The sequence below is a fragment of the Dermochelys coriacea genome, chromosome 11 (assembly GCF_009764565.3).
Source record: "Dermochelys coriacea isolate rDerCor1 chromosome 11, rDerCor1.pri.v4, whole genome shotgun sequence".
NCBI classification, from domain to species: Eukaryota; Metazoa; Chordata; order Testudines; family Dermochelyidae; genus Dermochelys; species Dermochelys coriacea.
In genome coordinates, this window is record NC_050078.2 from 42,709,491 (window position 1) to 42,733,102 (window position 23,612).

The following is a 23,612-nucleotide window of genomic DNA, read 5'->3' on the forward strand; positions in this document are numbered from 1 at the left end:
CAGTAATCTGCCTCCCTGAGTGGTGGTAGCTAGGTCAACAGAAGAATTCTTAAGTCAAGCTAGCCACTTCTACACCAGCAGTTAGGTCAGCTTAACTACAGCATTCAGGGATATGAAAAATTCCTGAGCCCCAGAGCTAGGTTGATTTCAGTAAGTGTGCGGTGGTGGCAGCAATCCCTCAATACAAGGAGGATGTCTGCCAGGGGAAACATCATGGATGATGCTGGAGTCGTCAAATCTGTGCTCTACAGGTTTTTGACATGGTGATTGCTTAAAGAGAGCACTACTGCTGGCTGGGATACTGTACAATTTCTTTCTTCCTCTGCCATTTCTCAGCCTCACTCTTGAACAAGGTGATTCTCTTCAAAACAGGCCGAGGCTTGATGTATGATGCAACGCCACTGAAGTCTATTGCCAGCCAGCTCTTCCCCAATTCGTGGGATCAATGCCCCCCTTCTTAAGATATACTTTCACGGAATCCTTGCAGCATTTCCTCTGTCCCCCACGGGTCCTCTTACCATGATTAAGTTAAGAAAAGAGAATTTGCTTCGGAAGACAAGGACCAGACATCTGCACACAATGACCAGCTCAGCTAAGCTGAAGTTTCATAATCTTTGCCTCAACACTGGTGATGTTAGCTGCAGAGAGAAAGCTGGCATTGGTGCAATGGTCTTCCTATCTGATATGGGGAATCTTCCTAAGGCAGCGCTACTATCACTCCAGGTGCTTAAAATCACTGTGGTATGTCATCCATGTCCCATGCCCATAAATAAGGCTGGGGATGACTACTGCACTGTAGACCAGGATCTTTCCATTTGAAAATCTCTAGCAATAAAGATCGGACAGTTGCGCAGTTCTAAAGACACACTGGCACAACAGATCCTATGTTCAATCTCCACATCTAGATTGGCTGTCTGGGAGAGGTGGCTACCAAGGTAAGGGAAATGCTCAATGTTTTCCAGGGGGTTACCACCAATGACAATTTGTGGGAGAAGGGGGGCTACTTGTGCTGGGGCAGGCTGATGGAGCATCTTAGTTTTCCCAATGTTGAGGGCAAGTCCCAGGCTATGATAGATGCCTGAGAAAAGATCTAGGGTGGACTGCAAGTCAGCCTGTGTGCGCACGCAAGGATAGCACAGTCGTCAGCATACTGAAGTCAGTAATAACAATCCTGGTGACCTGATTAGATGCAGTGCTGCAGCTGTGCCCCTGTAGTGAAAAAGGGAACCAGCAGGCAGAAGACAGATTGGACAAGGAGTTGGAGTGGGGTTGGGAAAGACTGGGTCTTGCACAAGGAACATGGAATTAAAGACTAGGTTGGGGTATTCAAGGAGTGTGGGACTGAGAGGAGAAGCCATGAAGTGCTTGGGGGAGAGTTGAGATAAGACACAGGCAAGGACAGTGTAGAGAACACCATCAGCCATAGTTTATGGCATTAATTGACCTAAGGCTTTTGATTCCATCGATCATGAAGGGATATGGAAGGTCCTGTCTAAGTTTGGTTGGCCACTGAAGTTCATTTGTGTTCTCAGGCTACTTCATGATGGGATGACCGCCACCATCCTCTGTAATAGGTTGGAGACTAACCTGTTCACCATCTGTACTGGTGTCAAGCAGGGATGGATTATTGCTTTAACCCTTTTTTCTATGTATCTATCTTGCCATGATCTTGGATTCTTATTCATGAACCACCTTTCTACTGGAATTGGGATTATTGCATAACATGGACAGCTAGCTCTTCAACCTCTGACATCTTCATTCTCAGCAACTATAGAACAGGGCTCAGTCTCCCTCTTGTTCCCCTTCAACTCTCTTTCTAACTGATACATTTCTTTCAGTTCTAGCCATTTTAAGGAATAAAACAAAATCCCAATTTCCCGTATTGTTGGAAAGAAATGCCATTCCACCCTGATAAGGACCTTATCATCTAGAACTCAGATAGCTGGGTTTTGTTTTTGTTTTTTTTACACTGATTGAGTCTTCAGTTGTGTTTGCTGCTCTATAAATATTATTCAGTATATTCCTTATGGTTCCATAGTATCTCTAAACAAACTATAAATGTAGTTATTTTAATCAAGCCATGTGAAAGTTTTATAATACCAATTCAATAAAAGGAGAAAAGTCTATCAGATTCATCTTCTGTGGAATCTTTAATTAAAAAAAAAATAATAGACCAATTACAACTAAACCAAACTCATGAGAAGAAAGTTCTCTTTTTCTCAATTATGCAGCTGCAGGATTTTGAAGGAGAGGAATGTTTTTTGGTATGAAATATCCTCTAGTCCTGCACCGGCTTCCTGAAACTTTGGAAACTTCTGACGTTCTCCTTTTACTCACTCCAATTTCTTTTGAGCCGTAAGTTTATCTCAGCTAAGTAGTCTTCTATATTTGTTATAAATAATGGGATTCATATGTGTATATAGTAAAGTGTTCCAAATCTTATTTGCAGATGTTGTTCATTTCCCTGATTCATCCAAAACCATTAATTGCATTTTGAGTTTCTTCCTTTTAAAAAGCCAAGTAAGGAGCCTTCCTGTTTTATTTCCTCATACACTTGCTCTTGCTTTAGTAAATTTTAATATTTCTGCCTTATTTAAGGACAAACTACTAGACAAAATATAAAGCAAAGTGAAGAAAATTCTCTTTCTGTATTTTTAAGTTTAATGATTGGCAAATACAGTAATATGTGAGCTTCTACTTTTATTTTTTCTACTTGGCTTTATACAAATATGACATTCACTAACGTGAGTACCAATAAGTTAAGTGAGTACCAATAAGTGAGTACCAATAAATTAGCTTCTTCCAAAAAACTTAATTTTGCTTTTTATTATTTTAATTGTGTCTTCTGAGAAATATGCATTATGAGGAGTCCATACTCTCTGAGAGTTCATCCTTTTACCCATTCTCCACTGTGCTGTAACTGAAACACTGACAGATGAATATCCAAAATGTCACCCATGCATCTTCCAAAGCAATGAGTTAGAAAATAAGAACTGAATCAAACCTACAGAAAGATACATGATGAAGGAAATATTTACATAGTACATTTTTTGGCTCTCTCACTCTCTCTCATATTACACACACACACACACACACACACACACACACACACACACACACACACACACACACCCCATGTCTTTTATTTTATCATTTCCTTTGATTTTCTGAATGGCGGGGGAGAAATACATCAAAATTGCACTTCAAAGTGAATTTAAAAGGGATGTGCTATCCACCCTTCCCGCAGCCCCCATTGGCCTGGAGCAGCAAACCACAGCTAGTGGGAGCCACGATTAGCCAAACATGCGGATGCGGCGGGTAAACAAAGCATCCCGGCCTGCCAGGGGCTTTCCCTGAACAAGGGGCGGACCGGCTTTGAGAACCACGGCTCTATAGAACGTTGTGTCACACACCGAGGGTATATAGGCTGGTGTGACAGACCATCCACAGCTCAGTTCCTTCTCTATCTAAATATCTAACAAAGAACGAACTGAAGCAGAGAGAAAAGAACGCAGGTAGTAGAGCACCAATGGGGCGGGGGGGGGGGGGGGAAGGGAAGACACACATCTCGAAGAACCACAGTTACTGCACGGGTGAGTTACCTCTTCTTCTTCAAATAGTGTCCCTTTAGGTGTTCCACTTCAGATGACTACTGAGCAGTATCCACAGAAGTATTCTGAATTGAGTCCAAGACAGAAGACAGTACAGCAGTACCAAATGCCTCATTAGATCCAATGGCGTGGACTAAGGCATAGCGTATAGAAGCCTTTGTAGCAGCTCTGCACATCTCAGACAGAATGTTCCTGAATAAAAAGCTATGAAAGTCAACTGTGATCTGGGAGAATGCCTTATTATCCTTGGGAGATAGGGGAAAGTAGAGAGAGGAGAGGGGTAGAGCACCAGTTGCTTCTTAGCAAGTAATGACACACCCAGAGATCCAACACAAAAGTCTGCATAAAGATTGTTGACCACACTGAATCTCCCCGTGATAGACTGTTTGCCTCTAAGTGATTTTAAAAACTGCTTGGTCCAATCCAAGTAGAAGGTCAATGCCTGTCTAACATCTAAAATATGAAAGGAGGTCTCACATTGAGATTTATGTGATTTAAGGAAAAAACACTGGTAGATTAATGGCCTAGTTAAAATGAGAATCCAACAGCACTTAGCTAAAGATTTAGAGTGTCACCATGAAGAGATCTTGTCCTTGAAAACCACTGTAAATGTGGGGAGATGTCCGCCATCAAGGCCCCAATTATCCCAACCTTGTGGGCTGGTGTAATGCTACTAGAAAGGCTGTCTTCACAGATAAGCAAAGCAAGGAGCAGGTTGCCATAGCTTCAAATGAGGTATTCAAGTACCAATTTGAGATCCCATGTAACAGTAGGATCCTTAACTTGGGGAAGATGTTCCCCAACCCTTAATAAACCTTGACAGCATAAGGCGTGCAAATCTGGAACACCCTTTTAGCAAGGAATGAAATGCTGACTTCATAACCAGATGAACCTTAACAGAGCTAACTGATAACCCTGATTTCTTCAAGTTCAGCACGTAATCCAAGACTGCTAAAAGTGAAGAGGATTAAAGCACAAGATGGTGACACCAGTGATTGAATCTTTTCCATTTCTGAAAGTTAGTAATTCCAGTTGATTCCCTTCTATTCTTGAGTAACACCTGTGGTACTCCTTTCGAGCAGGTGGCTTCTAATCCTGAAGCATGGGACTTGCATCCAGGGAGAGAAGATGTAGGATGGTTGGAAGTTTAAATGGCTGTTGGAGACGCAGGTGAAGCAGATCAGGACTCCAACTCTGTCTCAGCCAGATCAGTAATATAAGGCTCACCCTGGCCTTGTATTATCTGATCTTGTTAATCAATCACTCATAGTATTAGCAGTTTTCGACAAAATGCACAGAAAAGACCTTCGTTCAGGGAAGGAGAAAGGCATCCTCCAAAGATGATCCAAGGACACTTCTTGTTGCTGAATAGGTCCACCTCTGGAAGTCCCCACCTTTGAAATATCCTGTGAAATAATCTGAGAGTCCAACTCCCATTTATAGCCCTTGAAGAAGCGCCTGCTGAGCATATTCCTATGATATTCTGGACTTGGCTGTTCTAATAGGCTGTCAAGCCTGTTGGAATTGGGGAAGGCAGTCTTCAAAAGTGGGTAAAAGGTTGCAGGAAGAGGTGAGGGAGGAACTGAACCCTCAACCTATCAGTCAAACAAGGCATGTTCAGCCAGGCAAAACAGGCTCCCTGGAAGATATTAAAAAAAAAAAAAAAAAAAATGTAAAAGAGGGGTAAAAAAGAAAAGGTGGGGGAACCTTTCTAATTCTGTACTAACAACCAACAACTGGAAACACTAAACCAACTAAAAGAACAACTGTAGAATGCGCAGAGGAAAATGCAAGGTGGACACACTAGTGTTCCATCTCAGGCTAAGGCAGTAGAAAAGGAAATGTAGGCAATTCACACACAAAGTCCCAAATAGCCCCAGTGTGCAGCGCAAGGTTGCATAAAGCACATGCATGGGTTGAACAGACACTGCTAAAGGAAAATCTCTGAGCAAAGATGTCCAGAAGCGTGAAGGGAAAAATGCAGTTTCCAGATAATAGGCCTGGAGGTTGACATTTACTATCTGTCCAAGTGTAATATTATCAGAAACAGGAGGTGCCACTGTGATGCTGGCAAACCAGGTGCCAGCTCTTGCCAAGGCTTTAGGCCTCAGCCAAACACTAACAAATTCATTGCTGCAAACCAGCAACGTGAATTAGTATGGTTAAGATGGGTACTGAACTTATAACGTATTTAGACTTTATGAAATGCTTTTAAATTGCTGCATGTATTAATCTCACTTAAATATTACCAAACAGCATGTGTTAAAGATGCAAGTTTTTGCTTTAACTGTTAAAAAAAAAGTTTGCCCCGAAACTGTCAACCTGTCAGACGGAATAGTCTCTTGCCATCAGGAAGGAGTATCAAAACTAAATGGCCAATTGTGGGACATCACGATACAAAGACTTTGCTAATTGACCCTCCACAGGCTACGCGCAAAAGGGCTCATCCCATTAGCTTGAATTCTGGAAGAAGGAAATAAAGACTGAACAAGAACATTTTTCATCTCTTTTACTGTTTGGACTCTGACAGGGCTGGAGCTATGAAACAGAAGCAGAGATCCCCAGAGTCAACTTGGGTGCCGACAGATTACTACAACTCTGTCACCTTTTAGAACCATAGACTGTAACTCATTTGTGTGTGTGTGTTTACCTGCTTTAACCTGTAAATAAATCTCATTTTTTTTTCCTAGTTAATAAATCCTTAGTTTACTATAGGAATGGCTACAAGCATTGTCTTTGGTATGACATCTGAGGTACAAATTGACCTAGGATAAGTGATTGGTCTGTTGGGACTGGAAGCAACCTGAATCTTTTGTCATCTTCGGTGTAAGTCCATCTTACCTGGGTGGCACGAGTGCCCAAGTGAACTATCTGACTCCAAAGAGTGTCATACTGTTTCAGGAGTTCACATTTGTTACTGGGTTAGTGAAATCTAATTATAGAACATACAAATAGTTTGGGGTGTCTGTCCTGCTTTTTGACAGTCTGCCTTAAGGTTGGCATTCATGGTTGTGAACCACTCCAGACCGCGTGACAGCCACCTGATTGATGGAGGTAATAGACTAGGGTATATCACTGCAACACTGATATATAACAAAGTCACCGTCATTCACAGGTTAAATGCAAAATAATATTAATAAGATATTAAGGTTGCAGTTAAGCATGCAAGTCAGGAATGCCAATGTTAATACTGACTATGCAACCTTCTATGTTCCCTTGTTTTTATGGTTATTGAATGATCACATACTGTCTCAAAAAAACACTATGATTTTACATTTCTCTCACAAATTTAACTACCTTAATTTTCGTAATGGCCCAGTATCTCTGAGTCATGAAAAATTGCCTTCTTTATGGTGCATACAGGCATCTCACAGTTTCTTCCATTTTTAAGATTAGCATCAGTTAAAATGGGGAAATACCACTGGAAGCATGAAGGAATAACAAATCAGCAAAATCTTTCAAAACTGAAAAAAACACTAAGGATGGCCCCTGTATTTTAAAACTGTCAGCAGTTCACATATTATACATTTAACAGGATGGTTTTGGTTTTCATTTGGAGAGACACACCTCAGAACAGTAGTTATGCCATCTCAACCTGTCTGTAATGGAAAGATCACATTTCTAGACTAGTATTAGCAAATTAACAAAACGTTTGTTTTATTTTCATATCTTAAGTATACAAATTTGTGTTTTTCATAGAACCCCAATCTAAAACTATATTAACAAAGTTCATTCTTCCTTTGCTTATCTGTTGTACTTTAATATCAAACTATTTTATGCACAATTTTGCTTACAGTATTTACATGCATATGCTACTGATCTGAAAGTTAGAAATAAACTTGATAAATTGAAGAATGAGTCCTATATGAGTATATAAGCGATATATTATTTTCAGATGCTAAGTCCCAAGTAATAGCATGTTTACAGTATTATACATCAATAAAGCACAACTGACACTGAAAGTTTATCTTTGCAAGCACTGAATTGGCATGATGGCATGTACTGGTACCTCCACCAAGCTGTTTTTTAGTTCTCTAGAATTTCAACTTTCATTTAAAAAAAAAAAAGGGGGTTCTAGTTTGTTATGATTGTGAAGACAATCTTCAAAGAGTGTACAGAGCGATACTGAAACGTCTGCTGAATTTGCAGAGACACAAATTATAGCTTAAAGAACTGCCTCGTTCACCTCAATGGATCTTAACTCAGATGCTAGTAATGATAATTAAAAATATTGACATTTAAAGTATTTCACTGCTCAAAGCATGGAATAAAGAGGAGGAAAGAATACTATGAAGGTCTGCACAAGCTATTCTGAATGAGAGCACATTTTTGCATCAAGAACAGGTGGTCTTGGGAGACTATCACAATTTATTCCCCTTGCCCCCACAAAGCAGACAACCCTGAAGGATGCAGTGGAGCCAAGCAATCACACATGATCATACTCCATCCACACATACAACTCAGAGCAGCATCTCTTTTAGCATTTCAAGTGTACATATCTAGTCTTGTGAAAAAGAGATTGGACAAGTACTACCTTACACTTCCCTTTCCCCCTGAAAACTCTCAATCTGCCCCCTCTTGGAAGAAGAGGAGATTATGTAAAAGTAACTAAATGTCTCTGAAAGCAATGTCTCTATAAATTCACACTTGTGACTTAAATCCCTACATACCACACAATACTTTCATCTCTTTCATGTTGCTTGAGCATGTTTGACTATGTATTTCTCAAGTTGTTTTCATAGATGGCCTCATACACCGTAGTATGCAGTACTACAAGATGCTACACATTTGTTGCAAAGTCTTCAGAAAAGAGATTGCATAATATATTTGTATTTAGTTCATATACAAGACAGAAATTATGCTAGCGGGTTTGGTGGGTGCTGCATTTGTTTCCTCTTTTGAAAGAGCTTGCACATGCCCCACAATTTGAGACAGAAATTTGCAACCCAAGGGTCCCTTAAAAGTGCTTCTAGCTTCTCAGGCTGCAACAATAGCTAAAAGCATATTTTTACACGTGATGTCAGTTAAGTGATTGCAACCTTTTTTCTTGGAGGTGCACCAGGATGCCCTTTTATCAAATCTACTTAGGATCTTTGCACGCCAATCTACATAAGGCTATCCCTGAAGACCACTTGCAGTTTAGACTATTTGAAGCTTCCAGTAGTCTACCTGCTTGACTTTATAAAGTTGATTAATGTAGATTCCTTAATGCTGTGGCTTTGCACTTATCTCCTATCTGCTTATTAGTGCAATCCAAGGCATTGCTTTTTAGCCTACTAAATGCTATTTGATCCAGGGTCCTAAAAACATAGGAGGTTAATTCTCTATATATGAGCCATCCCAGCAGTTAATATCATCCAGTAGATTTGCTGAAAATTCCTCAGATTTTAATTCTGGAGGAAGTCTCCACTACTGCATCTGTCTGGCAGAGCCTAAATTAATTATTTATCTCCAGGTCACAGTGCCAGGTTCATCTGTCCATACAAGTTTCTGTTTGAGGTAGATTAGATGAAGAAAGCCCCTCTTTAAATAGTAGATAGACATGGGTTGCCTACTATTGCTCTCATTGGAGAGCAGTAAGTAAAGCAAATATTCAAGTTAATAAATGGCATGATTTTCCTTATACCAATATATAAACACAGTCCCTGTCAGATATTTGAAAGAATGATACTTATCAGACATAGCACTCATATTCATCTGGTAGCTGTGCAAGTCTTCTTAAGCAATGATGAATAAACAATTCAGCTTTGTTACACTGATCCAAATTTAAAGTTAGTCTTTCATTTTTACATCTTAAAGGCTGCCCTCTCTCAGAACTTACATGGTTTGTTTTCTTTGTGTTATGGTCAGTCACAGAAGCATTAGCTGTTTCACCATCAGTTGATCTGCTCCCATAGCAATTTTGGAGTGCTATAAGCACCTGCCAAAGGCTTGAAAATATAATGTAGTCCACTTGGCTTTTTCCTGACTTAGTTTTCAGATACATGAGTGCCTGCACTCCTGTTCTGATTAAGCCAAGCAAGCTGGCACGAACAGACTTCACTGACTTGACAGCTGCTGCCTTTACATCTTTGACATTTCAACACTTTTCTTTTTAACCAAGCTTAGTTAGTGTTTGAGTGGGAACTTTAAAATAAAGACCACTGGAAAGCTAGAGCAGATTTTGGACATCGCAAGGACCTCAAAAATTTGTAATGTAAATGTATCTGTTGGGCTCAGTTTTGTAAGTGAAGTATACTGTATCCATAGAATGAGCAAATTAAAAGCTCTTCACATCTGGCTGCCTGCATCTGCCTTCTGTGGCTCAAAACGGAAGCTTTAAAAACTAAGCTTCTCCCTATGAGAATTTAGCATCAAGTGCCCACCACAACTGGGTTTGGCAAAATGATAGAGAACTATAAAGAAAGATATTTGGTGCCATTATTGACTCTAAGCCTTAAAAATGAGACCTCGCTAAAAGATTTTAAACAGTAGTCACTCTTTCGACTGTAATGCTGCAAACAGATTTCTGAATCATCCGTAAGGACTTTTTCCAAACGGAGAATGTTTCCTACAAAGCATTTTTGGCCTTATGCCATGCTTCCTATCAGCAGTCCACCTGGAGACATGATGAGTAGCTGCCAAACAATGGAACAGGTAGCAGCAGCAGCTTGCCATTATTTGGCACATACACCAAGCACTGTACACCAAGACAGCTCCCAAGACCGTGAAGACTGCAGAACTCTATCTAATGGTCTTCCCAGCTATTTTAATGTACTTGGGCTTGCTTCCACACAAAAAAGTTTGCACTTTCCCTCCTCCACCCAGGAACATCCAGACAGCACCCTCTAGGAATTCTCACAAGAAAAATTTTGGTAGCCTCAGAGCACGGCCATCAACTCTTGCTGGCGGCCGCTCTGACAATTTTTCTTAAAATACTTAAGCTATATCTACACTGTGCACTTTACAATAGCGTGGCTGTGCCGCTGCAACCACGCCATTACGAGGTGCGCAGCAGCACCACTCCTTTTTTGCTGCGAGAGAACTCTCCCAGTTAAATAAATAAGTACATAAATAAATAAACCCACCCCCAACGAGGGGGTTAACTTAGTCACTGGGAGAGGGTCTCCCGCCAATGAAGCACTCTCCACACTGGTGCTTTTCATTGTTAAAACTTTTGTCCTTCCGAGGGGAGTGGGGCGTTCATGCCTCTGAGCGACAAAAGTTTTAACAATGAAAGTGCAGTATAGACATGGCCTTAATTAACTTTAGGAAAAACAAATAAAAATACATGGATACACACACACGTCCAAATCATTGTAATTTATGTAGGTTTTTATTGCAGACTCAATAATAAAAATGTACAGTTGTCTATTTTTTACTGGACCTAAATAGAACAGAAACAAATAATGTGCTTTTCATGTTCTTTTCTTTTTGTTGTTGGTCTTGCTTTTTTGGTTGCCTTTTTTTAATTATTATTAAAGACTTGCCAGCTAGTAAATTTGTTTCTGTGAAAAATTATATTTGTATGTTGTTAACACCGCTTTGCCCCCCCCAATCACCACCCACAAGGCTGTCACTGCATGAAAAAGCCCTCAGGTGGCCGCATTACTAAATGCGGGGTGGGTGGGTAGAGATGAGAAACAACAACAGAAAATGTGGAAATGACAAAGGTGCGCAAGGACTTCTTTGTTTCGGTTTTCACCATGAAGGTTGGTGGTGATTGGACATCTAACATAGAGAATCCCAGTGAAAATGAGGTAGGATCAGAGGCTAAAATAGGAAAAGAACAAAGTTAAAAATTATTTGGACAAATTAGATGTCTTCAAGTCACCAGGGCCTGATGAAATGCATCCTAGAATACTCAAGGAGTTGACTGAGGAGATATCCGAGCCATTAGCTATTATCTTTGAAAAGTCACGGAAGACAGGAGAGAGATTCCAGAAGACTGGAAAAGGGGAAATATAGTATCAATCTATAAAAAGGGAAATAAGGACAACCTGAGAAATTACACACCAGTCAGTTTAACTTCTCTCCCCAGAAAGATAATGGAGCAAATAATTAAGCAATCAATTTGCAAATATCTAGACGATAATAAAGGTGATAAGTAACAGTCAGCATGAATTTGTCAAAAACAAATTGTGTTAAACCAACCTGATAGCTCTCTTTGACAGGGTAACAAGCCTTGTGTATGGGGGGAGGGGGCGCGTGCCAGATGTGGTATACTTTACTAAAGCTTTTGATACAGTCTCGCATGACCTTCTCATAAACTAACTAGGGAAATACAATCTAGATGAAGCTACTATAACGGGAGTGCAAAAAAGTGTCTGGAAAACCGTTCCCAGAAAGTAGTTAGTGGTTCACAGTCATGCTGGAAGGACATAACAAGTGGGGTCCCGCAGGGATCAGTTCCGACTCCAGTTCTGTTCAATATCTTCATCAATGATTTAGATAATGGCATAGAGAGTACACTTAAAAAATTTGCAGACAATACCAAGCTGGGAGGGGTTGCAGGTGCTTTGGAGGAAAACATTAAAATTCAAAGTGACCTGGACTGTAAACATGAAAAGCTGAGTCAACTTACGGAAAGGGTTTGTCCGATCTAGGTAGAAAGCCAGGGCCCTTTTTACATCCAAAGCGTCTCATGGGGCTTAGGGTAGAAGACCAGAAGAAAGATGTCCTGGCTCATGTGGAAAGTAGACACCATCTTGGGAAGGAAGGCCGGGTGAGGCCAAAGCTGGACCTTGTCCTTATACAAGACCGTGTATGGCAATTCTGAGGTCAGGGCTCTCAGCTTGGAGACTTGCCTCGCTGACATCACCGCCACCAGGAAATCTATCTTCCATGATAGGTGAGACAGGAAGCATGAGGCCAAGGCTCAAAGGGCGGGCGGATGGGCCTGTGTGCTTGGACAGAACCAAATTGAGATCACACTGAGGGGCTGGGGCCCAAACTTGAGGAAAAAGTCTCGCAAGGCCATTGAGGAACTTAATTGTCATGTCCTGGGAGAACACAGTTTGCCCCTGGATTGGTGGATGAAAGGTGGAAATGGCCACCAGATGCACCCTGATAGAGGAGTGTGCCAGGCCCTGGTTCCTTAAATGAAACAGGTAGCCTAAGATCGACTGCATGGAAGAACACAAAGGGGAGATGCCCCATTCAGCCACCCAATGGGAGAACTTCATCCACTTTGCTGGATAAGTCTGTCTACTCGAGGCTTTCTACTCTTGAGGAGGACCTTCTGGACCACTTCTGAACAAGCCCGTTCCTCAGGGTTCAGCCACACAATATCCATGCCGTGACGTGGCGGGGCGGAGTTCAAGAGTCAACCGTGATCCTATGACAGCAATTCCAGTCGGTAGGCAGGGGCCACGGAAGGAAAATTAACAAGCTCAATAGCATCCTAAATCAGTGCTGGAGAGGCCACACTGGGGCAATCCCGATAACCTGAGCCTGGTCTCTCTTGATTTTCGCTAGGACCTTGCTGATGAGCGGAATTGGAGGGAACATCAGGCTTCCTGCCCACGGCAGAAGGAAGGCATCAGAGAGGGAGCCCATCTGGAGCAAAACCTGTGTAACCACCTGTTCTGCCTGCTGGTGGACAAATCTACTTGGGGAGTTCCCCACCTCTGGAAGGTTGGGCCAGCTACCTATGGGTGAAGCACCCACTTGTGGTGAGAGGAGAAGTCCCTGCTTAGCTGATCTGCTAGTGTGTTCTTGGCACCCAGAAGGTGACATGCTTCTAGATAGATTCCGTGGCCGATGCAGAAGTTCCAGAGATGGAGTGCCTCTTGGCAGAGGATCACGCTCCCCCTCCTTTGCTGATGTAGAACATTGAAGCTGTATTGTCCATCAGGATTCTGACCACTCAGCCCGACAATTGAGGTTGAAAGACCGCGCAAGCTCTGTGCACCACCCTGAGCTCTTTGACATTTATGTGTAGCGTCATTTCCTGTGGGGACCACATATCTTGGGTCTGGAGGGTGCTGAGGTGCGTCCCCCCAAGCTGAGGTCGGAGGTGTCCAAAACCAACTCCACTGAATGCTGATAAAGGGAACTCCTTCCAGGACTTTCCCAGGGTCGGTCCACCATTGCAGTGAGGTAAATATCATTGCATAGATGGTAATGGCCTTTTACAGGTGGTCCATGGACTGGGAGTAGATCGTCACCAGCCATCGTTGCAGGGGTCAAATCCGGAGCCTGGCGTGGTGCACCACATATCTGCATGCTCTCAGGTGACCTAGGAGGCACAGGCACACCCTGGCTGTGGTCAGGGGAAACGCAGAGACTTCTGCGATGAGGTCTGTCTGTGTCCTGAATCGCTCCAGTAGCAGGAACGCCCTGGTGCAGGTCGAGTCAAGCACTGCTCTGATGAACTCTATCCTCTGTACCAGAGCTAATGTGGATTTTTTTGCCATTTACCAACAGGCCAAGGTGATGGCAAATGGCTAACAGCATCATGACATCCCTTTGGACTTTGAGCTGCCCTTGACTAGCCAGTCGTCGAGTATGGGTAGATCTGGACACCCCGATGTCTGAGGTAAGCAGCCACCACCAACATGCACTTGGTAAACACGTGCGGTGCTGTCGTTAGATCAAATGGGAGGACTGCAAACTGATGGTGGCTGGGACCTACCGTAAACGGGAGGAAGTGTTTGGTTCCCTCAAAGATGGTGATGTGAAAGTATGCATTTTTCAGATTGAGGGCTGCATACCAGTCTCCCGGATCCAGGGAGGGGATGATGGAGGCCAGGGAGACCAGGTGAAACTTGGAAACAGCTTCGCTAGGAAGCGGTTCAAGTCTTGCCGGTCCAGGATACATCGCAGACCGGTCTTTGGGATTAAAAGAATAGTGGGAATAGAACCCCTAATTCCTCGTACTCTGGAGGAACAACCTCCACCACACCCAGTTGCAGTAGTCCCTCTGCCTCCTGCACAAGGAAACTCTTGTGAGAAGGGTCCCTGAAGAGGGACGGGGAGGGGGGTGGGAAGGACGGGTAGAAAGTAACTGAAGAGTGTAACCCTGCGCCACCGTACTGAAGGACCCATCAGTCCGATGTCATAGATGCCCTCACAATAAGGAAAGCTGGCAAAAACGGGGAGGGAGGATCCTGGGAACAGTCAGATAGGTCACCCTAAGGCGTACCCTCAAAATGAGCACTTGCCCGCCTGCTTATTGCGGGTTGAGCTCGACAGAAAGGCCTGTGAAGGCTGTTGGCTAGGATGCCGCTTGTAGCCTCTAGATTTCTTATGAGGAGGCTCCTGGCAAGGGTGGCTACCCTAGCCCTGAGGTTTGAATGCTGTGGTTTGAATGTTGCGGGCAAGGCCAGGAACGCACAGGCCTAGCGTTTTAAAGGGTCGTGCGGGAGTCCTTTAGGCCATGGAGCTTACTGTCAGTCCGTTCCGCAAACAGGGCTTGCCCATCGAAGGGAAGGTCTTGCATCAACAGTTGAGCTCCATGGACAAGCTGGAGAGGAGCAGCCAGGACACCCGGTGTGTGGCAACGGCCAAGGCCATGGTTCAGGCAGCAATGTCTGCCGCATCTGCCGCTGCTTGGAGCATCGCCCTGACTGCAGTCATACCTTCCTCCATTATTGCCCAGAACTCCTTCCTAGAAGCTTCAGGAAGAGAGCCCTTGAACTTGGCCATGGCTTGCCACATGTTAAAATCATAGCATCCCAGGAGGGTTTGATGGTTGGCCCTCAACTGGGCAGCCTCAACTGTAGGCTAGAGAATGAATAAACCTTATGCCCAAACAAGTCTAGTCTCTTGGACTCTTTGTTCTTAGGGGTAGCCCGGGTTGATCTCGTTGCTCCTGGTGGTTAACCGCTTTTAACACAGTTCCTATTTTTAAGAAAGGAGGAAAAAAAAAAAAAGTGATCCGGGTAACTACAGGCCTGTTAGTTTGACATCTGTAGTATGCAAGGTCTTAGAAAAAATTTTGAAGGAGAAAGCAGTTAAGGACATTGAGGTCAATGGTAATTGGGACAAAATTGGGACAACATGTATTTTACAACATGTCAAACCAACCTGATCTCCTTCGATAAGAAGGTAACAGATTTTTTAGACAAAGGAAGTGCAGTGGATTTAATTTATCTCTATTTCAGTAAGGCATTTGATAGGGTTCCATATGGGGAATTATTAGCTAAATTGGAAAAGATGGGGATCAATATGAAAACTGAAAGATGGATAAGGAACTGGTTAAAGAGGAGACTGTAACGGGACACACTGAAAGGTGACCTGTCAGGGTGGAAGGAGGTTACTAGTGGAGTTCCTCAGGGATCGGTTTTGGGACCAATCTTTTTATTACTGACCTTGACACAAAAAGCTGGAATGGGCTAATAAAGTTTGTGGATGACACAAAGCTGGGAGGTATTGCCAATACAGAGAAGGACCAAGATATACAGGAAGATCTGGATGACCTTGTAAACTGGAGTAACAGTAATAGGATTAAATTTAATAGTGAGAAGTGCAAGGTCATGCATTTAGGGCTTAATAACAAGAATTTTAGTTATAAGCTGGGGACGCATCACTTGGAAGTAACAGAGGAGGAGAAGGACCTCGGAGTATCGGTTGATCACAGGATGACTATGAGCTGGCAATGTGATATGGCTGTGAAAAAAAACTAAATTTGGTCTTGGGATGCATCAGGCGAGGTATTTCTAGTATTTCCAGAGATAAGAAGGTGTTAATACCACTATTCAAGGCACTGGTGAGACCTCATCTGGAATATTGTGTGCAATTCTGGTCTCCCATGTTTAAGAAGGATGAATTCAAACTGGAACAGATACAGAGAAGGGCTACTAGGATGATCTGAGGAATGGAAAACCTGTCTTATGAAAGGAGACTCAAGGAGCTTGGCTTGTTTAGCCTAACCAAAAGAAGGCCAAGAAGAGATATAATTGCTCTCTATAAATATATCAGAGGGATAAATACCAAGGAGGGTGAAGAATTATTTAAGCTCAGTACCAATGTGGACACAAGAACAAATGGATATAAACTGGCCATCAGGAACTTCAACTATTAGCAGTAGCACCCTTACTTCTGCGCTATTGCTGGCAGCAGCGCTGCTATCAGAGCTGGGCAGCCAGAGAGCAGCGGCTACTAGCCGGGCACACAGCTCTGAATGCAGCACCAGCACAGAAGTGAAGGTGGCATGGTATGGAGCAGGGCCCCCACTTTTGGTGAGGGCAGAACCAGCCTGATGGGTGGGCAATGTGTGCGACTGCCCAGGGTGCTGTGGTTGGAACGGGGGGCTCTGTGATCAACCCCAAACACAGCCAGCCCAAGGCCCATTTAACCCAAGTGCCAGGGCACTGGGCCTGGAGCCAGGAAAGGCCAAGGCTGGAGGCACCATGACAGAGGGCTCCTATGGCTTGTCCTGGCCAGGCTGGTGAGGGACAGGACTTCCTTTTCCCCTGCAGGAGCCATCTCCAGGAACCTCCCCCGACTGCAGGAAGCTCTGTGGCTGCTAGCTGGGAGCCCAATTTTGAAGGTAGCGCCACTGCCAGCAGCAATGTAGAAATAAGGGTGTCATGGCAGGGTATTTCCATCTTTACTTCTGTGTTGCTGCTGGCTGCCTTCAGAGCTGGGCGGCCAGCCAGCATCTGCCGCCCTCCAGCCACCCAGCTCTGAAGGCACCGCAGAAGTAAAGGTAGTAATACCTACTCCTGGGGAATTCTCTGACAAAAAATTAAAAATTCTGCACACAATATTTTAAAATTCTGCATATTTTATTTGTCAAAAACCAACAGTATAATCACTTTCAATTATTTTGGTAATTTTTTTTAAAATACCTATCAACAATACACACAACAACGAAAGACTCCCCCAGAGGTAGAGAGTTAAAGAAACTCCTACAACAATCCAGTTGGGGGGTGCTGGATGGGGCCCCCAGACACCTGAATTCCCCTTCCCCAGATCCCAGCTGTGGGGACACTTGCACCCTCCTCCCCCCAGAGCCCAGCCACAAGTCCAGACACCTGCACCCCCAGAGCCTTTACTCCCCCGCTTTCTTTACTGTCCCACCAGGGAATATGGTGTGATGTGGCCCTGCCCTTTCTCACCCTTTGCCAGAGCTGAGTTTTCCAGTCCCTCTCCCATCCCCTGGAGAATGAGGAAAAAGTCCAGCAGCCAGACCATGCAGAGCCTCTACCCCCGCCAAGCGGGGCACTGCCAAGTCCAGTGGCCAGCAGCCCCAATTCTGCAGGGGAAACAGTCTAATTCCCATATCCTTTGAGTATCTATAAAGTCAAGCAAGCTTGTAAAAATGAATCAGAGTGCTATTCAAACTGTGACTTTCATGTAATTTTGACTATTTATGCCTAAAGGTTTAGCAAGAGACAATATTCAGTAATATTTAAGAAATGGGAAAAAGAGTACTAACTGGCTACTTTAAAAGTGTCAATACTGTTTCTATAAAAAGAACAGAAATTGAATTAAACAGAAGTTTTTCCACTTAAACTGCATTAAGACCAAGGAAAAATGATTATCCCTTTGATTTTTTCACCCATGTCACCACCTTCACTTTAGAACACAGACCTCAGAAGGATTTCAATCCCCTACCTTCTCCTCCTCAAAACACCATTCTTCCATAAGGCCCATCAGTGTTAACACACCACTATATCTTGGAGTAGGATTCAAGAAAACGACAACATTTAAAAAACAAACTGAGCCATTATGCCTTGCAATCACTACGTCTGGTGTTTCTACAATAAACTATTTTGTAGTTTTGTTTTCTTAGATTGCAAGCTCACTGGGGCAAGATCTAAAACTTTACTCTATATCCTGAATAGCATCACTTGTGCTATCAGTGATCATATTAGAAGAAATCTATAACAAAAGATCTCTATATTAATTTGTTTTCCAGTATTAGAAAAACTATTTGAAAAGTATTAGAAATACGTACCTATCAATTACAGATAGCAACAGGTTTGCAAGTTTTAAGAAATTAATATTTGGCCAACAATTTCATTATCCCTTTTAGTTTTACTGCTGATTTGGTACTAAAATTGAGCTGTAACAAACCGTGCAAAATATCAGAAATGCAGAGATACCACATTTATTGTCTGATTATTTTACACTGATTATGATCTGGCTACATCAGCAACCTCAAAACTAGAATTTCTAAGCGATAAAGAAAGGTGTTTATACAGTTTTTGACTTCCAAAAGCAAATAAAAAGGGGTCATCTTAAAATTAATATTTTTGGCTTTTAAGTATATATACCCCAAGTCTGATGCTGAACATATTAGATACAACTTTAATATGTCTTATAACCGAAACAAGAGTCGAGACAGGCGATAAAACTGATTAAAGAAACAGAAAGACATGCATATAAAAGCTTCCAACTGTTTATAAGAGACAAATGAAAGAATATCATAGAAGCATATAAAATAATAGTAGAAAGAGGTTAACTAAGAGCAGACTTTTCTCCTCTTATTTAAAAAGGATGACATTTAATGAATCACCAAAAGTAAATAGTGGGCCAGTTAGAAAAAAAAAAAAAATAACCTGTGCAACTCACTAATACATCATCGAGGCCCTGAGCTCAGTAAAATTTTGAAAAAAGGATTAGAATATTTTTAAGGGACAATTAGAGCATATACATTTATGTTAAAATAAGATAAAAAATAAGATGTAAACCCATCATGGCATAAACCAGCTCTAACTGATAAAGTTCCTCAATGGGCAGCTTAAATCATAATTGTTCACTCTGGGGAGACAGGATACTGGACTACATAGTCTGATTAGGAATGGCAATTCTTATGTTCCTAATTGTTCTATCACAGATGTCAGATGGAAGGCTTTAGATTCCAACTACTTGTACATTTCAAGTCACATTCTAAGAGGTCTTAATTCTAAACTAAAATCACACACACTGAAGTAGTCTTTAGAAGAAGGCGATTAAAGAAAAAAGCCAACACTGAACTGACATTCATCTTTTATAATAATTTAGGACAGTTTTTGTTAAAAAGCATTTTAGTTGGGAAAAAAAATAATAAGATTTAGAGTTACCTTGGAGGCTTATGGTACTGGCATAGGAAGTCAAACCTATCATCTGGCACAGGTACCCGACTCTCATTTGGATCAATAGTGCAGAAAGGGAAGTTTTCTGCTGCTGCCTGACTTTTTGTTAACACATTAAAGAATGTGGATTTCCTAAAAACAAAAAGAAGACCCTCTTAATCCAGTTTCATTTAGAGCAGAGGTTAACAAACTTTTTGGCCCAAGGGCCACATCAGGGTTGCAAAACGGTATGGAGGGCCGGGTAGGGAAGGCTGTGCCTCCCCAAACAGCCTGGTCCCCGCCCCCTATCCGCCCCCCTCAAAACCCACAATCCATCCAACCTCCCCGCTCCTTGTCCCCTGACTACCCCCTCCCAGGAACCCCAGCCCCTAACCGCCCCCCAGGACTCCCCCCGCTCCCTGACTGCCCTGACCCCTATCCAGGCCCTACTCCCCGACAGGCCTCCCCAATCCATCCAACCCCCCCGCTTGCCCCCTGACTGCCCCCTCCCAGGACCCCCCATCCCTAACTGCCCCCCCAGGACCCTATCCAACCGCTCCACTCCCTGTCCCCCCACTCCCAGGACCCCCAACACTCCAGGACCCCACCCCCTATCCAACCCCCCCGCTCCCTGACCACCCCCCACACCTCCGCCCCATCCAACCGGCCCATCCCCTGATTAACGCCCGGGACCTTCTGCCCCTCATAGAATCATAGAATCATAGAATATCAGGGTTGGAAGGGACCCCAGAAGGTCATCTAGTCCAACCCCCTGCTCAAAGCAGGACCAAGTCCCAGTTAAATCATCCTAGCCAGGGCTTTGTCAAGCCTGACCTTAAAAACCTCCAAGGAAGGAGATTCTACCACCTCCCTAGGCAACGCATTCCAGTGTTTCACCACCCTCTTAGTGAAAAAGTTTTTCCTAATATCCAATCTAAACCTCCCCCATTGCAACTTGAAACCTCATCCAAACGCTCCCCCCCAGCCCTTACCATGCTGCTTAGACTGGCAGGACAGGCTTATTGGAACGCCTCAGAGGTGGGTGGGCGCAAGCCGTGCTACCTGCACAACAGCGTAGCCATGGGGGAGGGGGAACAGCAGGGGAGGGGCCGAGGGCTAGTCTCCCTGGCCAAGAGCTCAGGGGCCGGATGTGGCCCGCAGGCCATAGTTTGCCGATTTCTGATTTAGAGGTATTAAAAAGAGCAAGATAAAAAATTCTCATTCTATTCTGAGATCCAAAATACAAAGACCAGATCCCACAAAATAATTAATATTATGAACAAAGATCATACCACCATGAACTAGTATAGACAATAAGAGGAGTTAAAAATTCATTAAACATTATCAACTGTCCCTCTTCTAGTACAAGATGCTTTCAAAAGGCACAAAGGGGAAAATGGAAACCCAACTGTAATTTGTGTCTTTAAAAATGTCTCACTAAACGTTATCAAAACAAAACAGAGGTACAGTAAACCAAAAGCAGATCACAAAAATGTTTTGTTCTCAGGGCAAACACTACACTTTTTCCTACCATGCAAAATAAGATAAAATGGACAAGCATGAAACAACTATTTTCTTATCCAACTGAAGTAGTTTCACACTGACAAATGAGAGTTTGAAACTCTTTCCCCATTTCTACAAACACTTGTTCTTTAAATACCTTGGGCATTATTTAGATCCATAGCATCTTTATTACTTGTGCTGGGCAGATCATTTAGACTTAAATAGGCAAGAGACAAGAGATGAGAGGAAAATCTAAAGTCTGAAAAGGACATCATATTAAACAATTTGAAATATTCTATATGGATACAGTATTCCTCTAGTTGAGAGACAGAAGTATCTCAAACTTTTCTTACCATGTGAGGTTGCCACCAATAGTAGAACCACTAGCAATATTAAACTATTAAGTAGAGCATTTTCACTCACACCATGTTACAGACTGCTTATATATCGCTCAGTCTGCCATTTGTTTTGAACTTTACTTGACTCCTCAGTCCTCTCTGAATGCCTAATACACAAGTCCATTGAAGAGAACAAAAAGGCTCCCATTACCTTCAATATTCTTCGGATCAGACCACGAGTTATAAGTCTACTATTCTATTTTTTCCTGTGTTGCTATTATTGCCCTTTTAATTTCAGACAGATTCTTGGTGGCTCATAGAAAGCTATGAAAAAATCCCATTATTAAAATGAGAATTTTGAAAGCTGAATGAGTTAAATATACAATACAACCATCAGATAGTTTATTTTGTTATGTGCATCATACCTAAAACGATTTGTCTCAGAGATGCTATCCACTTAAAAATTGTATTTTCATCTGAGAATTATTATCCTATTAGTTTCAGGGTAGCAGCCATGTTAGTCTGTATTCACAAAAAGAAAAGGAGTACTTGTGGCACCTTAGACACTAACAAATTTATTTGAGCATAAGCTTTCGTGAGCTACAGCTCACTTCATCGGATGCATTTGGTGGGAAATACAGTGGGGAGATTTATATACACACACAGAGAACATGAAACAATGGGTTTTATCACACACACTGTAAGGAGAGTGATCACTTAAGATGAGCTATTACCAGCAGGAAGGGGGGTGGGAAGGAGGAAAACCTTTTGTGGTGATGATCAAGGTGGGCCATTTCCAGCAGTTAACAAGAACGTCTGAGGAACAGTGGGAGGTGGGGTGGGGGAAGAAATAACATGGGGAAATAGTTTTACTTTATGTAATGACCCATCCACTCCCAGCTCAAGAAAGCTTATGCTTAAATAAATTTGTTAGTCTCTAAGGTGCCACAAGTACTCCTTTTCTTTTTGCGAATACAGACTAACACGGCTGCTACTCTGAAATGTATTTGAGCATAAGCTTTCGTGAGCTACAGCTCACTTCATCAGATGCATCGGATTACAAAAGGTAAACTCTTCAAGGGATGGTAACATCTGCCTGACTAAGCTGGAGATGACCAATATGGCTCTAAGCATCCCTGGGTTTAACCTGTTTGTAAATATCTTGATCAAATGCTTATAAATGTTTTTGGATTAGTATTTGGGTATAGTAAATTGCTTATTATTTAGGCTTTTTAGGCATGTTTAGATCAATTGTATAAATAGCATCTAGCCTTTAGATTTAATAAAGAAATTTATGGTTAAATTAGTATTAGGGTAATACCCAATATAAATAATAATTACAACAGAGTATTTTTGGTGCTGCTGTCCTCAGAAAGCTTTAAAAGGAACTTCTTGGCTAATAGGAAAGCAACATATCCTTTTTCTTTAAAATTGTATATAAAAATAAAAAAATATTGTTTAAGTTGTGCAAGTTATCAGAATTGTTTACGATCAATTCCAAAATAATTGATTAACAGTGTCTGAAGTTTATTTTCATATTCATATAAAGTATTTTAAAAAGCAGAGAAAAAGAAAATGCTGCAATCATTTAACAACTAAAAGTTTTATTCCTGTTTGTAATGTACAAATTTAATGTGAGGAGGAAGATTTTTTTAAAAAAAGTAAAGTACAACTACTAATCTTATCACCTATTGAGATCTGGGAGCGTATCCAGAGGTCCCACCCCCAGCCTACGGGAGGGAACATCTGAACCCGGGGCTCAAATAATTCCAGGGGACAACCAATACCCGTCAGAGGGCAATCGTCAGAACCGACACTATTTTTGGACACAGCAGCACGTAGGATCCTTCTTTGGACCCAGGCGTGAAGGCTTGCTGCACACTGACCCTGGCCCATTCAAAAACGGTTCAGAAGGTCCATAAGTAGAGTGGCAAATCAAAGCTGATTAAACGTATGATCGGGTCAGTTATAAGACACTGATTTCTGACATCCACTGCAGACCATTATTCATGCCACACCAAGTCACAGAGAAATCTGAGCAGGGGAAGTTGCCCATAATGGGTGGTCACAGCAGCATATTCTTGGGTGGTCAAAGAGGTCTGTGTATAGTGGTAAGCTCAGGTCTGCCCTGATCTTGTCAGCCATTCTGTCTGTAACATCCTCATGGCACATGT

At 42.5% G+C, this 23,612-nt stretch overlaps 1 protein-coding gene across 5 annotated transcripts in view; it reads right to left on the bottom strand.

Annotated features, from left to right (window-relative positions):
• Positions 1-23,612, bottom strand: part of OLA1 (Obg like ATPase 1) — a 192,213-nt gene that overhangs the window by 165,824 nt on the left and 2,777 nt on the right. For all 5 annotated transcript variants that reach the window (XM_043505304.1, XM_038421603.2, XM_043505305.1 and 2 more), the window contains exon 3: positions 19,607-19,750. In XM_043505304.1, the coding sequence (XP_043361239.1) occupies positions 19,607-19,750 (144 nt within the window). The remainder of the gene's footprint in view (positions 1-19,606; positions 19,751-23,612) is intronic.